Genomic DNA, 15,996 nt, shown 5'->3' on the forward strand with positions numbered 1-15,996 from the left:
CGGACCTCAGTCAAGGGGCTAGCCCAGCAGTTGGGAAGAACTGCCATGCTGCCACCTGAACTCCCAGCCCCAATCAACCATCTCCAGTTCCCCCACCACCGATCTCTTTCCCTCACTGCCATCCAAAGCTCCCTAGACCATGACTATTCTATGGATCAAGGATTTGAAAGGAGCAATTCAGGGAGCAGGGACTGTAGGCACCTCTGGATCCCATCCAGGAGATGTCTATGTGTCTGTGACAGCAGGACACTTCCACCCCAGGCAGCCTGTGGAGAAGAAAGAACAGCATGGGTTTGGCCTCAGCTCAGCCCAGCCCACCCTCAGGCCCACGTCCCACTCACATCCACATGCAGCCATAGCCCATGACGCTGGCACACATCAGCAACTGCTTCCAGGGGGTCAAAGGCCCCCAGAACAGTAGTGCCGGAAGTGGCACTGACCAGGAATGGCACAGCACCCTAATGTAAAAATGCAGAGAAAGAAAGGCTGTCAAGTCACCTAAAAAACAACCCACAGACTGGTGCCAGAGTCTATGGCTAAACTCTTTGCCATACCTGACCTGGGCCCTTTCAACCTTATGAAGTACTACTATCTCCTTTAATTTGCAGGTGAAACACTGAGATTCAGAGGTATGAAGAAACTTGCCTCCAAGCTGAAGCTCCAGAAATGGAATCCAAACCTAGGTCAGTCTGATAGTCTATCTCCAAAGCTCATTCTTTCTTCCTTCCTTCCTTCCTTCCTTCCTTCCTTCCTTCCTTCCTTCCTTCTTTATTTAAGATTTTATTTACTTATTTTTAGAGAGAGGGGAAGGGAGGGAGAAAGAGAGGGAGAAAAACATTAATGTGTGGTTGCTTCTCACATACCCAACAACTGAGCACCTGGCCCCAAACCCAGGCATGAGCCCTGACTGGGAATCGAACTAGCGACCATTTGGTTCACAGGCTGGCACTCAATCCACTGAGCCACACCAGCCAGGGCCAGGGTTCATACTCTCAAATTTCAATGCCTTACTGGGACACCAAATGCTATTTTAAAATTTCTAGTAGTACAAAAGTTTATAAAGAAATCGAATTAGGTTTTTTTTTTAATGTCACAAAGAAAGCCCAGGCCCAGATGGCTTCACTGATGAATTGTATTAAATATTTAAAAAGAGTTGATAGCCCTGGCCAGGTAGCTCAGTTGGTTAGAGTGTTGTCCTGATATACCAAGGTTGTGGGTTCGATCCCTGGTCAGGGAACATACAAGAATCAACCAATGAATGCATAAGTAAGTGGAACAATAAAAATCATTGTTTCTCTCTTTCTCCTTTTATTCTCTCTCTCAAATCAATCAATAAATTTAAAAAATTAAAATAAAATAAAAAAGAATTGGTGCCAGTTCTTCACAAACTTCTATAAAAAGAAGAGGTGCCCTAGGCATGTACTGGAGGCAACACATTGATGTTTCTCTCTCTCTCTTTTTCCCTCCCTTCCCCTCTGTCTAAAAATAAATAAACTTTAAAAATCTTAAAACAAACAAACAAAAGTCAGTTGGCTTCTTTGCAGACAGAAATTGACAAACTGGCCTAAACTATCTGAAAAAAAGAACAAAGTTGGAGGACTCACACTTCCTGGTTTCAAAATTCACTACAAGGCTATGTTAATGAAGACAATGCGGTCTACAGTACAGAATGCAAATCAATGAAATGGAATTGAAAATCCAGAAATAAACTTTCATATTAGCAGTCAATTGATTTTCAACAAGGATGACAAGACAATTCATTGGGGGAAAGAATAGTCTTTTTAAAAAATGGTGCTGGGACTACTGTGTATCTACATATAAAAAAATGAAGTTGATGACAGCTATCCTCAGAAGGGAGGGGGTTTTGTGGGGCTAGGTAAGAAAGATGAAGGGATTAAGCAAAATGAAAACAAAAACAACTCATGGACACAAACAACAGTATAGTAATTACCAGAGGGGAAAGGGGTGGGAGGAAGGAGAAGAGGGTATAGGGGCATAAATGGTGCTGGAAAGAGACTTGACTTGGGGTGGTGAACACACAATACAATATACAGGTGATATATTATTGAATTGTACCCCTGAAACCTATATAATGTTTTTACCCAATGTCACCCCAATAAATTCAATTTTAAAAAACCATAAACAATGAAATTGAATCCCTTTTTCACATCATACACAAAAATTAACTCATAATGGATCATAGAACTAAATGTAAGAACTAAAACTACAAAACTCATATGAAGATATAGGAGCATGGGTTAGGCAAGGACTCCTAGATATGACATCAAAAGCAAAAGCAATCAAAGAAAAAATAAATTGGAATTATTCAAAATGTAAAAGTTTTGTGCTTCAAAGGATACCATCAAGAACATGAAAACAAACTAGAGAATAGAAGAAGGTATTGCATACTACACAGCAGAAAGAAAGAAGCAACTCCTACCTTTTGAAACAGCATGAATAGAACTGGAGAGTTTTATGCTTAGTGAAATAAGCTAGACAGCAAAAGACAAATGCCATATGATCTCACCTATAAGAGAAACCTAATGAACAAAACAAACAAACAAGCAAAATAGAACCAGAGGAATGTAAATAAGAATAAGACTGACAGTGACCAGAAGGGAAGAGGAAGGGGGGAGGGGGATAAGGGAGAAAAGAAGGGGAAGGGTCTAGTCAAGGAACATATACAAATTACAAACTACCCAGGGACATGGACAACAGGGTGGGGATTGACTGTGGGAGTGGGGGTGGGCAGGACAGGGGACAACAATGGGGCAGGGGGGATTGGGACAACTGTAAAAGAACAACAATTTAAAAAGGCAAGAAAAAAAAAGGAAGGTATTGCAAATCATATATATGATAAGGGACTTATATCTAGAACAGAATAGAGTAAGCACATGATAGGACACTCAACATCATTAGTCATCAGGGAAACGCAAATCAAAACCACAGCAAGATACCACTTTGCACCCACTAAGATGGCTATAATCAAAAACAGAAGCCCTTGCCAGGTAGTTCAATTGGTTACAGCATTGTCCCAATTCGCCAAGGTTGTGGGTTTGATCTCTGGTCAGGACACATACAAGAATCAACCAATGAGTACATAAATAAGTGAAATAGTACCTTGACTGGTGTGGCTCAGTGGATTGAGCTCTGGCCTGTGAACCAAAGGGTCACCAGTTTGGTTCCTAGGCAGGGCACAAGCCTGGGTTGTGAGCCAGGTCCCCAATTGGGGGCGTGCATTAGACAACTGATGAATGTATCTCTTGCACATCCATGTTTTTCTCCCTTTCTCTCTCCCTTCCCCTCTCTCTAAAAATAAAAATAAATAAAATCTTTTTTTTTAAGTGGAATAGCAAATCAATGTTTCTCTTTCTCTCTCTCTCCCTTCCTCTCTTTCTCTAAAATCAAGAAGTAAAATTTAAAAAAGAAATAACAGGTGTCAGTGAGGATGTGGAGAAATTGGAACCCTCACACACTGCTGGTGAAATTATAAACCGGTACAGTCACATTCTTTTTTTTTTTAAGCCTCACTTGAGGACGTTTTTCTCATTATTTTTAGAAAGAGGAAGGGAGAGAGGAAAGGAGAGAGAGAAACATTGATGTGAGAAAGAAACATCAACTGGTTGCCTCCCATTCACGCCCAGACTGGGGATCAAACTTGCAACCCAGGCATGTACCCTACCAGGAATCAAACATCAAACCCACAACCTTTCGGTTATGGGGTCATGCTCCAACCAACTGAGCCACACTGGCCAGGGTGGGTGCAGTCACTTTGAAAAAGTCTGATGGTTCCTCAAAGGTTAAACATAGAGTTACCATATGACTCAGCAATTCCACTATCAGGTAAAAACCAAGAGAAATGAAAAACATATATTCACATAAAAACTTGTACACAAATGTTCAGAGAAGCATTACTCATAATAGCCCAAAACTGGAAACAACCCTAATATCCATCAATGCAAAATTAATAAATAAAATGTGGCATGTCCACACAATGGAATATTATTCAGCAATAAGAAAGAATGAAGAACTGGTACGTGCTACAGCATGAATGAGCCTTGAAAACATTATGCTAAGTAAAAGAATTTCATCACAAAAGACCATTCCTATGAAAAATCCAGAATAGGCAAATCCAGAGACACCAAGTAGATTAGTGGTTACCTAATGGGAAGTATGGGAGTATTAGGGATTGATGGCTAGAAGGTATAGGGCTTCTTTTGGGGGTGATGAAAATATTCTAATATTTATTGTAGTGATGATTGCACAATTCTGTAAATATGGTAAAAAAAAAAAAACACTGAATTGTACACTATAAATGGGTGAATTGTATGGCATGTAAATGGAGTTATATCTCAATAAAGCTTCTACCAAAGAAAAGTTTATACAATAAACAGTGATACTCCACTGTTCTAATTGTTGCTCATACTGCTCCTCAGGGGTAACATCCCTATGTCAATAAATTCATACTGTCCTTCCTATACTGCAATTCGCTATATATACTTTATATAAATAGACTTCAATATGTAGTGGAGGTATTTTCTTTTTTATAAAAAAGATTTTATTTATTTATTTTTAGAGAGAGTGGAAGGAAGGGAAAAGGAGAAGGAGAGAAACACCTATGTGAGAGAGAAACATGGATTGATTGTGTCTCACACATGCCCTGACCAGGGACCAAACCACAACCCAGGCATGTGCCCTCAGGATCGAACCCGTGCCCCCTCACTTTATGGAATGACGCACACCAGTCAGGGCTGTAGTGTAGGTATTTTCATGTTAGTATATATATTCCCACTTTGTTCTTTTAAATGTCTACAGAGTACTCCAATAATAACAATAACAACAATAATAGTAGCTTCATGGACTCTAAGTGCTTTACATATTTTAATTCATTTAATCCTTATAACAGTCCTATGTGTTAACTTCTATGTTATGCCCATTTTACAAAGGAAGAAATCAAGACACACATATCTGGTATCATAATTTGTCTACTGATGGACCTTAATTTTTCAAATTTTACACTTTGCTCCAGTGCACAGAATTCAAAGTACTATTATGATGATTTATAGAATAAATCTTAGCAGTAGGACTCTGAATCAGTGGACAGATACATTTAAAGTTTATATATAGTACCAAAATTCCCCCCATGATGGCTACAGCAGTTCACATAGCCCCCCAGTGTGGGACGGGTGCTGGGCCTCAACATTTCCACTGCTCAGTCTGCAATCCCCACCACTGGCCTGCACATCTTCCCAAAGCCCTCTCTGCACAGACCTTCCCTGCCCATAGAAACGTTCCACAGTACACTTCAGGCCCCAACACCCTCTCTGCGGTGCCGCCTTGGGTTTCCACTCAGTAACTCAGACCTGCTCCTTCCTCTTAGGATCTGGTCCTGCCAGTGGATCTCGGCAGAGTTCCTGAGGGGATCACAGAGTCTCCTTGCCCCTCAGGCACCCCACAGATCGTTTCAGCTCACAGAGGAGCTGGGCACAGAGGTCAAGAAGAGGGATGAGGGAAGCCTTGAGTAGGGAGAGCCCAAAGAACCCATCAAGAAAGGACCACGGCCCAGCTCCACACCCTGCTGCGCATCCCAGCCCCTGTCTCACCTCAGCCTTGGCCAGACAGATCTGCCTCTCCAGATCCTCAGGGATCATTTTCCCCCTGGAAAAGAAAATTGAGCGGGTAAGGACATAATTGGTTCTCTAGGCTAGGAAATGTTGAGAACAGGGTAATATAGGGTTGGCAATACAAAGGCCACGATGTTGGTTTTTCCCTAAGAAGGGTAAACATCTTAGAGGACAAGGCAGGAAACTCTAGCAGAAAGAAGTGACAATTCTGCAGGAACAGAGAGGGGACAGAAATCTACCAGAGGTGTGGGTCTGCAGCCAGAGCTTCTGACAGCAGGAAGGTATGCAGCACCAAGCCCAGTCAGGGCCACAAGGACAGGACCATCACCTCTCATCTGCCTTGACCACTCGGATACTGTCAGTGCCAAGTCCCAGGAAAGCAGCTCCCTTTTTGATGGAGTAGTGACACTGGGGAAGAAGGCAGAGAGCATGTTAGGCTATGGGTGGGAGGGCAGGGAGGATGGAGCACAGAGACTAGTACAAGTCAAGTATGAGCTGTAATAGATGAGCCTCAGTAGACCTGGGCTTCCCAAGTGTTCATGAGCCTTTGAATTGCCAGGGTATCTGATTAAAATGCAGAGTCAGATACAATAGGTCTGGGGTGGGGCCTGAGATTCTGCATTTCTAACAAATGCCCCAGTGATACTGATGCTGCTGGTCCCTGGACCACACTCCAGGTAGAAAGGGTGTGGACTGTCTCCACCAATGAGTGACATTGCCCCTTCTTCTCCCCACCCCCTAGACTGAAGGCAAGGTGAATGGAAGCCCCCTTGATTGGAAAGTAGCACATATGCTTGGGGCAGGCTGGCCTTGGAGGAGGTGACTCTGGGTAGGCAGAGGACCTGACAGATCTTGGATTCTGCTGGCTAGAGATTAGAATCAGGAGCCTAGGATAGGCCTGTGCCTCTTCCCCACCTCCTTTGTTGTGAAGAGGGCCAAGGGTGGCAGTGCCTGGAGGCCCCTCTGCTTGCAGTCAGGATAGCGCTGATAGCGGGCCAGGTTCACAGCATACATGTTGGCGATGGAGCCCCCTGTCACAGAGAGGATGGTGGCAAGAGGGAGAGACATTGGGTCAAAACTGGAGCTCGCCTCTCTTGACCTCTCCACCCAGAAGAACTGATCAAAGAAGCACAACCGATTGGCCCCCAGTTCACGATTTCCTATTTCTACATATGGCATGAGAGCCGAGAACAGCCCAGGGACCCTGATCACCTGACTGTCCCCAACATATCCTGGGCTGCATCCAAAGCAGCCAGAGAGAGCAAGCATGGGAGCACTGATCCCATGTACTATTTGGCAAACATGGAGAGACAGAGTATTGGGTGCCCTCTTCCTTGTTTGGCCAGAACCCAGCAGGAGAGGAAAAAAAGAGATATGCGCCCTCCCTGCCAAATTAGAACAAGAGAATTGTGGGGAAAGAGGAATCTTTAAAAAGGTCAAAAGAGACCCCGCCTCCTTCTCACATACCAGGGCAGAAGACCCCATCCCCACAGCTCCAGCCCACCAGCGCCCGGAGTTTCTTCAGCACCTCTTCTTCCATGAGTACAAACACAGGAGCAATTTCATAAGTGTACCTGCCAGGAGAAGGAACAACGAGAAAAGGGAAGGGACAGGGAGGGACGCTAGGTGAGGTTCTCAAAGAAGTCAGAGAGAGCAGGTGGTGAGAACGAGTGAGGGAAGGGCCCAAAGACAGAACCAAGGAAGCCAGAATGAGAACAAACTAGGGTCCCGAGGCAGGAGAAAGCTTAGAAAAGTGAAGGGAGCCCAAAGGGCGCAAAGGGAAAGACTGCAGCAGAGTCTCAGGAAACAGAGATGGGGGTGAGAACCATTTCTTCCCCTCCCCCTAGGGCAGTCTCCTGCAGTGCAAACCCATATCCTCCCTGGAATGGTAGGAGGGGCCCTTGGTGTGGCTCACTGGCTGGTGTTGAGGCTCTCTGTGACAATGCGCCCAGCCAGAGCATGGGGATCCAACCCTGAGAAGAGCTGGTTGAAGAAGTGAGGGTGACCTGAAGAAGGGGGCAGGGAGCTCAGAGTGGAGCTGGGTACAAACTCCAGACACTTCCCACCAGCACCCAGGACCCACAGGTCTTCACACTGTAGCGGATCACAGCCCGGCACCGCTCCAAAATTTGCTCCTGTGGCTCCCCCTGGCTCCGCAGCTCCAAATCCAGCAGCTGCTTCAGCTCCTCCGGTTCCTTCCACTCACAGACCTCAGAGGAGAAGAGGGAGATTCTGGGGTCCCTTAGACATTCTAGCAACTGGCTGTCCAAACCACATCTCAATATACACAAGACACCACCAATGTGCACTTAAAGCAACAAGTCAGGATTATTTCCAAAGCAACACATGAACAAGGGTAAATAAACACACTAAGACCCAGTATACAGTCTCTGAGGCACACAGTGAGACAGTAATAAAGTCTGGGGAGAAGTCTTGTGGGAGGAGGAAAGCTCTGAACCAGGTTGATGGGCAGGAAGAGAAGGGAGAAAGGACCCACCTTCTCAGAGGCACTGGTCCCTTTCCAAATGACTTCATCCACAACAATCCCAAACACATCCCGAAGCAAGGCTTCTGCAGCCACGGGGTCCCAGTCAAGGGAGAGGAGTGGTTGGGAGTCAGCCATCAGGATAAAATCTATGAGCAGAGCAGGAATTATTCCCTGCTCAGCCTGTGTACCCCACCGGGCCCTAACCAGCAAGAACCCCAATGCCTTAATGGGCTTAAGGCTCCAGTCCTGCAGCTCAGTCCCAGCCTTCACTGTACCGACAAGGGCAAACGAGAGCATCTAGGGAGAAAGCCAGTTGAAACAAGTGAGAGGGAAAAAGGCAGTTAGCACTGAGCATGTGAAATGTAGCGGCCACTGCCACCTAAGGCAACAACAAGAGGCTTCCCTTTCGGTTCGGGTCTCTGTTCAGGCAGGCTGGAGGCAGCAAATACAATTTGCTTTTCAGAATGTTAAGACCAGGACAGCAGAGGGAGTGAGGTATAAGCCGCAGTCACATGACCATGACAACACTCTTATGACCTTGCCCTTAAGAAAATGTACACAGATTTGGGATAGGGACAATAGGTTAAGTCCCCTGAATAATCATTAGCTGACTTGGAGAAGGTAGAAACTGAGACAAAGGCAAAAGCACAGGCCAAGAGTCAGTAGGAAGAGGGGCTTACCACCCTGAAGCAAAGGGTCTAGAGCAGGGTTCCTAGGAGATGTTTGGCAGGGAAAGAAGGGCAAGGGGAGGGGAGGTTCAAGAGGTGGGGGAGCCTAAGAAAGACCAGTGGGGGTGAAATGGTTTAGGCAAGCCTCAGAGGCCAATCTCTGCACCCCAACCCCCTGAGTCTTTTCAGAACTGTCATCATCTCTAACGCCCCCTCCCAGAGCAGGAAGGGAAGGAGGTTACACTGAGGAAGGATCTTGTTAAGTAAGTGTAACCCTGTGCCTTGCAGGCTAAGAGTGCTCAATAAACAGGGAGTGGCTGTCTGAAGGGAACACCAGCTGTATTCATGACAGGGTGCTGGGACTGAGAAAGCTTCCCTGTCCCACTGGGAGGACACAGATGCACATGCAACACTTATAGCCCAGGGCGTGGCTGGATGCTGAACCCAAGAGCTATTCAGGAAAAGAGGAGACTGATGAAGGCTGAAGACTGGTGAAGCTCGGAGGGGACTGGAGCTGAATCTTCCAAGGGGGCAGGAGAAATAAAATTGGTGAAAGGGAGAAAGAGAGGCGTGCAGGGGTAGGGGAGGAATGCCATGAGCTTACATCGGGAATAAGGTCAACGAGGCCCAGCTAGCTGGAGGGAAAGGTCTGCAAGAGTGATATGGGAGCACAGCTGCATGAGCCTATGGTGAGCCTGGAGTGCCAGCCAGGCCAAGGAATCTAAATTTTGTCCAGCAGAAAATGGGAAGTTGCTGAAAGGTGGTGTATCAAAGAAAAATGTGATGAAATTGATGCTCTCAGAAGATGAGGGTATAGCAGCAGGATTCAGAATTAAGAGGCTATTGCCATAAACCAGGCAAGAGGTGATCCACCCTTGAATAGGCTGGTGTCAGTAGAAAAGGACAGATAGAGGAACATTCACGCTTGGCACTCACTAGATTACACTGAATTCAACACTAATGGAATCTACTTTGAAGAAGAGGGAAGAGTCAAAGGTGATCCTGGGGTTTCAAGCATGGGTAACTGGAAGAATAATTGTGCCCTTGAAAGAAAGTGGAATGCAGAAAAAGGAAGCTGGATGGAAAGTAAAATGATTATTTCTTGGAAATACTCATCCAGGCGAGGTGTCCTCTGGCTATAGATACTCAGATGGGAGGCCATCAGGCCCAGGGCTCTGATAAGATAATAGAATGAAAAGCAGTCAGCGTGCAGCTGAAGCCTCGTGACTAGCTCCACTGCCTCTGGGAGAGAAGGTTCAGAGAGACAGCAGCATGGGAAAGAGGGGCAAACACCATGGCCTGCAAAATCCCCCAGATGAGGGGGCAAGAGGATCCAAAAAAAAAAAAATGTGGAAAGGGAGGAATCTTCCTCAAGGCGAGCTGCTCTAATATAATCCACTGTCAACAGCCACTGGACTCCACACCAGTAGAAAACAAAGGTCCAAGGGATCCTGGTGGCCTTACCCTTAAACTTCTCCTCAGTTGATTGGGGCAGATAAGGAAGCTGGCCTCTCACCAGCTCTCCTGTTGGGTGGCAGCAGTGAGGTGTTCAGGTTGAGAGGCTTAAGGGAAAGAGGCTAATAAAAATAGGTACCATTGAAGTAGGTGCTTACCATACGCCACACTCTGTATTTAATGTGTATTATTCTATTCTTCATAACTGCTTGGGGTAAAATTATTACCAACAACTGAAGACAAGGAAACTGAGATTTCAGAGATCCCATGTATTTAACTTGTCCAGATCACACAGCCAATACGTGGCTGAGCTGGGTTTGAACCCAGGTGTGTCAGGCTCTGAAGCCGATGCTTCTAACCATCAGGCTCGACTGCCTCATATGCAGCTGTCTCAGGCACTGAGTTTGCTGTGGTGTCAAGGCCATTGGGCCAGGAGTGAGGATACCTCAGGACCTCAGTTTCTGTAAAATAAGGAGTTTAAAGAGGGATTCTCCAAGGCATCTGCTGGTGTTCAGAGGAGCTCAGGTCCTTGATATGGCAAGGCCAGGGAAGACATTCCTGTCTCTGCCTGGGTGGAAAACAGGTTGCAAGGGGTTTGCTAGGGTGAAATGACTAGTGAAGAAAGAGAGAGCCCTGGCTGAAGGGAGGCCTTTCCCATAGCTCTGAAGAGGTCTGCAGAAAAGACCATGGCTCCGCCCACCTGGCACCTTCTTTGTCCATTCCATTCTCAGAAATGAAATCTAGAGGCGAGGGCTCTGAACACCCCCAGCTTCCTCCAGCGGTAAACAGGAAGCTAAGGCATCATTCCCCTCATTCCCCATGCAGAATCCTGTCCTGAGTGCCTGAGACAGGGAAGAACCACTCCCGCAGAGAGTTTTTCTTTTCAAAAACAAGAAGGACATTAACCTGCAATATAGAATGATGAAGAATGATAGGGCTAGGAACAGCACGTTAGCCCCTGGCTGGGATGTTGGTTTTTTTCACAAGTCACTTGATCTCCATAAGCTCCTGTAACCATCAACTCTCCTTCATATCTTTCTTTCCTTCACCAATACAAACTAGATTGTACAGGCAATCATTTCAAGCACTCTTTGTCCAAAATCCTCAACCCCCAGCTCTACTGTCCTTCCACCAAACCCACCTGGCAAAACCCCAGTCCAGCTGACCAGTTCTTGTCTTACCAAATGCACCAGGACTGCTGGATTCTGCTAGCGAAAACCACCTCCCCATTCAAATTGGTATCACTATCAATTCATGGTCTCTGTGCTCCTTCCAGTTAAACACAGCAGATTAAACACATACATTTACCACTCCTCCCTCCTGAAACCCCACTAAAATTACATCAGTGAAATTTTAATTCCAGAAGGATGAAGCAAATGAGAAGAGAGGAAAGAGGTGAGAGATGTCAATAATTGTAGAAAATCAAAAGCAGATAGAAAGTGGTAACTGGTTAAGCCAATGACAGAAAGTCAAAACCAGTATGTCTGCAGAGGGCTGTCAATGGGAAACTACCTGGCTCTCCAGGCAGTGGCCCAAAGAGGCTCAGGAATTTACAACACCAGCTATCTTGGAAGGCAGGAGGAAGGGGCACAGCTAAAAATATGGAAATTAGATGAAATTTTGTATAAGGAACATTTAGACCCTCACTCTTCTCCCTCTACCCACTCAGCCAGGTGACTCCCCTCCCCCTCCCTCCAAAGAAGCATGAAGTTTGTGTTTTCTAGAGAAACTGAAACGGGGAGGCCTGAGTTGAGGGACAGCAGGCACAGCAGGAGGTGAGGATGAGGCATTGTACTAAAAATAAAAGGATCAGGAGGAAGTGACATATTGAATCACCTGCTTTCTCCCCATCAGCATTCAGAACCAGCCACCAAAGGTAAACCCTCCAGGACCAGGGGACTGGAGGATTCGTCTCTAGAGAAACTGACCTCAATAGCCCCACAGAATAAACCTACTGAAGCTCTTATTTCAGTCTTCCTTCAGTCACCTTGTCAGTGTGGACCACAAGTAAATGATGCTTATCCATGCACTTGGGCCCTGCAATATGCCTAGTGCCTCGTTCTTAAATATGAGCAGAGAGTCAGCCAAAGATTATCACATACTTAAGGAAAACCCCTAACATGAACTACAGAGGTAAAAACGGACAAACTGAAAAAAGGCATTTGGCGGAAGAAGAGAAATGCAGGGAGCAGAAAAAAGCTTCAAAAATTCAAGAAGACATTGCATCCACGAAAAAAAAAAATTGATTGCTTTCCAAAAGGAATATTCAGAGAACAAGAAGAAGCTCTAGGATTTTTAAAATACGACAACTGAGCCCTGACTGGTGTGGCTCAGTGGACTGGGTGCCAGCCTGCGAGCCAAAGGGTCTCCAGTTCGATTCCTAGTCAGGGCACATGCCTGGATGCTGGGCCAGGTCTGCAGTTGCAGATGTGCAAGAGGTAACCACATATTGCTGTATCTCTCCCTATCTCCCTCTGAATCTTTGTCAATAAGTATTGCTTGATTTACTGAAAAAATAAACAAATAAATAAAAGTCGGCAGCCGTCCGTCTCGAGAGACGATGGTGTAGCTTCTTAAGAGTCTATCTGCACCGCTGAGAATGGCTGTGCAGTCCGACTCGGGAGTGACATGGTATCTGTCTCCTCCCGTGTTAAATCGACATCTTGCGATGACGCTGGAGTGTCCTCTCCAGTGAAGCTGAAGCTACAGAGCCTGGGCAGGGTGATATGGAGGGTCTGCTGTTGCCCATGCCCATCCGTCTCAAGAGACGATGGTGTAGCTTCTTAAGAGTCTATCTGCACCGCCGAGAATGGCTGTGCAGTCCGACTCGGGAGTGACACGCTATCTGTCTCCTCCCGTGTTGAATCGACATCTTGCGATGACGCTGGAGTGTCCTCTCCAGTGAAGCTGAAGCTACAGAGCCTGGGCAGGGTGATATGGAGGGTCTGCTGTTGCCCATGCAGCAGACCCCCCCTCTCTTCGCAGCTGAAGGGTCCAAGGGAAAGACGGAGTCAATACAGCTTGGATTCAGGTGCGCCGCAGGAGTTGCCGGTGTTGACTACAACGTCAAACCGCCTTAGGGACTCCGGCTCCGGATTTTCTGTCGGGGTTTACTCCCTTAGCCTTTCCCCTGAAGAGGTATGCCGCAAGGCAGCGGAGGTTTTTTGGAGTCAGAGTTTTCCTTCTCTGATGTGCCCTGACTGGAAGATCGAACCAGCGACACTTAGCTTGCAGGCCGACGCTCAATCCACTGAGCCAAACCAGCCAGGGCACTGAATAACTAACACAAAGACAGATAACACAGGGCAAAAGTAGGTTTATAGTTGTTCCTATGGAAAATAATACAATAAGTTAAAAAAAAAATACAAGAATAAGTTCTGTGTTTCAAGTACTTACAACTGTAAACCTACTTTTGCCTTACCCTGTATTGTTTCAGAACAATAGAGAATCCGAAGACTTCTAGAGATAAAACAAAATGAACTCAGAACAGATCATAGACAAAGGAGAGAGAATCAGACTACATCATACTTTTCTATCACAGGAGAGAAGTAGCCATCTTCAGAGAAAATAAGAGCAGCAGTGATTATGTTAAATTTAACACTGCCTGACAACATTACTATTTTTCTATTTTCAGTTCTATCTCCAATTCTCTGTAGCAATTATTTTAAAAAATTCCCATACCTACCCTGGCCAGTGGCTCAGTTGGTTGGAGTGTCGTCCTGTACACAAAAAGGTTTCAGGTTCAATCCTGGGGGTCAAGGCACATACCCAGGGTTGCAGGTCCAATCTCAGGTAGGGGCACGTCAGGGAGGCAATCAGTCAATTGATGTTTCTTTCTCTCTCCCCCTCCTCTCCCTAAAATCAATTTTAAAAATATCCTCGGGTGAGGATTGAAAAATAACTAAAATAAAATAAAATAAAAATTTCCCACACCTCTCAAATTATTGACCTATCAACCCTCTCTGTTTCTCTCTCTCATTTCAAATTTCCTAGAGAAAATAAAAGCCATCAAAACTCTCTCAACTTTTTGTTTCCTGCACTCTGGATCCCTCCCTCTCTCCCCCTTCAGTATCTATTTAGTATCTAGTATTTTCCAAACACTTTGGTGGCTACTAGAGACACAAAGGAGAGCAAAGGACCACAGCCCTGCTCTCATGAATTTCACAGTCTAAAGTACAGGTCACAAACTGGAAGATAGTGAGTATGCCCACCCTCAGACAAAGTTTTGCTTGGCTTACACAGTATATTTTAAAACATTTAAAAAATAATTGTCAGTGTTACTGAAACTTCCAGCTTCTGGTATAAAAAGTCAGAAGACCTAGCAACACTGGACCTAAATTAATAAATAGCAATGATCACTTGTGTTGTTTTTAAGATTTTATTTATTTATTTTTAGAGAGAGGGGAAGGGAGGGAGAAAGAGAGGGAGAGAAACATTGATGTGAGAGAGAAACATCCATCAGTTGCCTCTGTACGCACTTTGGCCAGGGACCAAATTGCAACCCAAGAATTGAACGGGCAACCTTTTGATTTACATGATGATACCCAACCAACTGAACCACACCAGTCAGGGCAGCAATAATCACTTGTAATTGGAGTTCCCGCCTTTATTGTTATTATAATTTAGCATTCATTATGGTTTCAGTTTTTTAAATTTTTAATTAGGCAATATATTCAGGTAGCTTAAAAATCAAAATATACAAAATACATTGATAGTGAAAAGTCTAATTCCCATCCTATCCTGTATGCTCCATTCCCACCTCCTCCCCCAAAGGTAATCATTTTTATTAGTTTCTTGGGTAACCTCTTTGTTTTTAATGCAAATACTAACAAATGCAAATACATATTCTTATTTTCTCCCTTTTTTATATAAAAACATATAATCAGTCTGCACCTCATTTTTTTCTTCAGTTAACAATATATAGGTGATCTGAATTTCCTCATTTTTTAATATAACAGCTTGAGATATAATTTACATACCAAAAAACCTACTCCTTTAAATCGTACAGTTTAGCGGTTTTTCATATAGAAACAAAATGTGCAATCATCATCACTATCTAGTTCCAGAATATTTCCATCACCCCAAAAAGGAACTCATTAGCAGTCACTCCCCAGATTCCCTTCTTCCCAACCCCTAGCAACCACTAATCTATTTCCTGCCTCTATAGATTTGTCTATTCAGGACATTTCATATAAATGTAAACATACAATATGTGATCTTCTATGACTGGCTGCTTTTTGTTAACACAATGTCTTCAGTGTTCATCCATAGTGTTGCATATATCAGTATTTCATTCCCTTTTCTGAACAAATAATATCCCATCATATGGATATACCACATTTTATTAAATCCAATCACCAATTGGTGTATAAGTTTTTGTGTAGGCATATGTTTTCAGTTCTCCTGGTACATACCTAATAGTGGAACTGCTAGGTCATATGGAAATTCTATGTTTAACTTTTTGAGAAACTGTAAAACTGTTGACTTCCAGTCAAGATGGAGGCATAGGTAGACATGTTTCACCTCCTCTCACAACCAAGAAAGAATTACAACAAGATCTCAAAAACAAATAACCACCAGAATCATCAGAAAATCAAGCTATATGGAAACCTGACAACCAAGGATTTAAAGAAGCCACATTCATCCATACAGGTAGGAGGAGGCGGAGTCACAGAGATGGGTGGGGAGGCAGTGGCGGCAGAACAGACAGTCCCACAGTGAGGAGAGGAAAATAAAAATTGGGAGGGATAACTTGGAAACT

The 15,996-nt window shown here is 44.7% G+C and overlaps 1 protein-coding gene across 1 annotated transcript in view; it reads right to left on the minus strand.

Annotated features, from left to right (window-relative positions):
• CSAD (cysteine sulfinic acid decarboxylase) overlaps positions 1-15,996 on the minus strand; it is a 32,005-nt gene that overhangs the window by 2,782 nt on the left and 13,227 nt on the right. The window contains exons 2-10 of the mRNA XM_090273243.1: positions 8,122-8,258; positions 7,708-7,834; positions 7,540-7,630; positions 7,092-7,198; positions 6,540-6,655; positions 5,953-6,032; positions 5,604-5,658; positions 342-458; positions 202-266 (exon numbers count right to left, since the gene is read on the minus strand). Coding sequence (XP_090129369.1) covers positions 202-266; positions 342-458; positions 5,604-5,658; positions 5,953-6,032; positions 6,540-6,655; positions 7,092-7,198; positions 7,540-7,630; positions 7,708-7,834; positions 8,122-8,247 — 884 coding nt within the window. The 5' untranslated portion in view covers positions 8,248-8,258. The remainder of the gene's footprint in view (positions 1-201; positions 267-341; positions 459-5,603; positions 5,659-5,952; positions 6,033-6,539; positions 6,656-7,091; positions 7,199-7,539; positions 7,631-7,707; positions 7,835-8,121; positions 8,259-15,996) is intronic.

This window comes from Furipterus horrens, unplaced genomic scaffold (assembly GCF_987537825.1).
Source record: "Furipterus horrens unplaced genomic scaffold, mFurHor1.1.pri manual_scaffold_4, whole genome shotgun sequence".
In the NCBI taxonomy this organism is placed as follows: Eukaryota; Metazoa; Chordata; class Mammalia; order Chiroptera; family Furipteridae; genus Furipterus; species Furipterus horrens.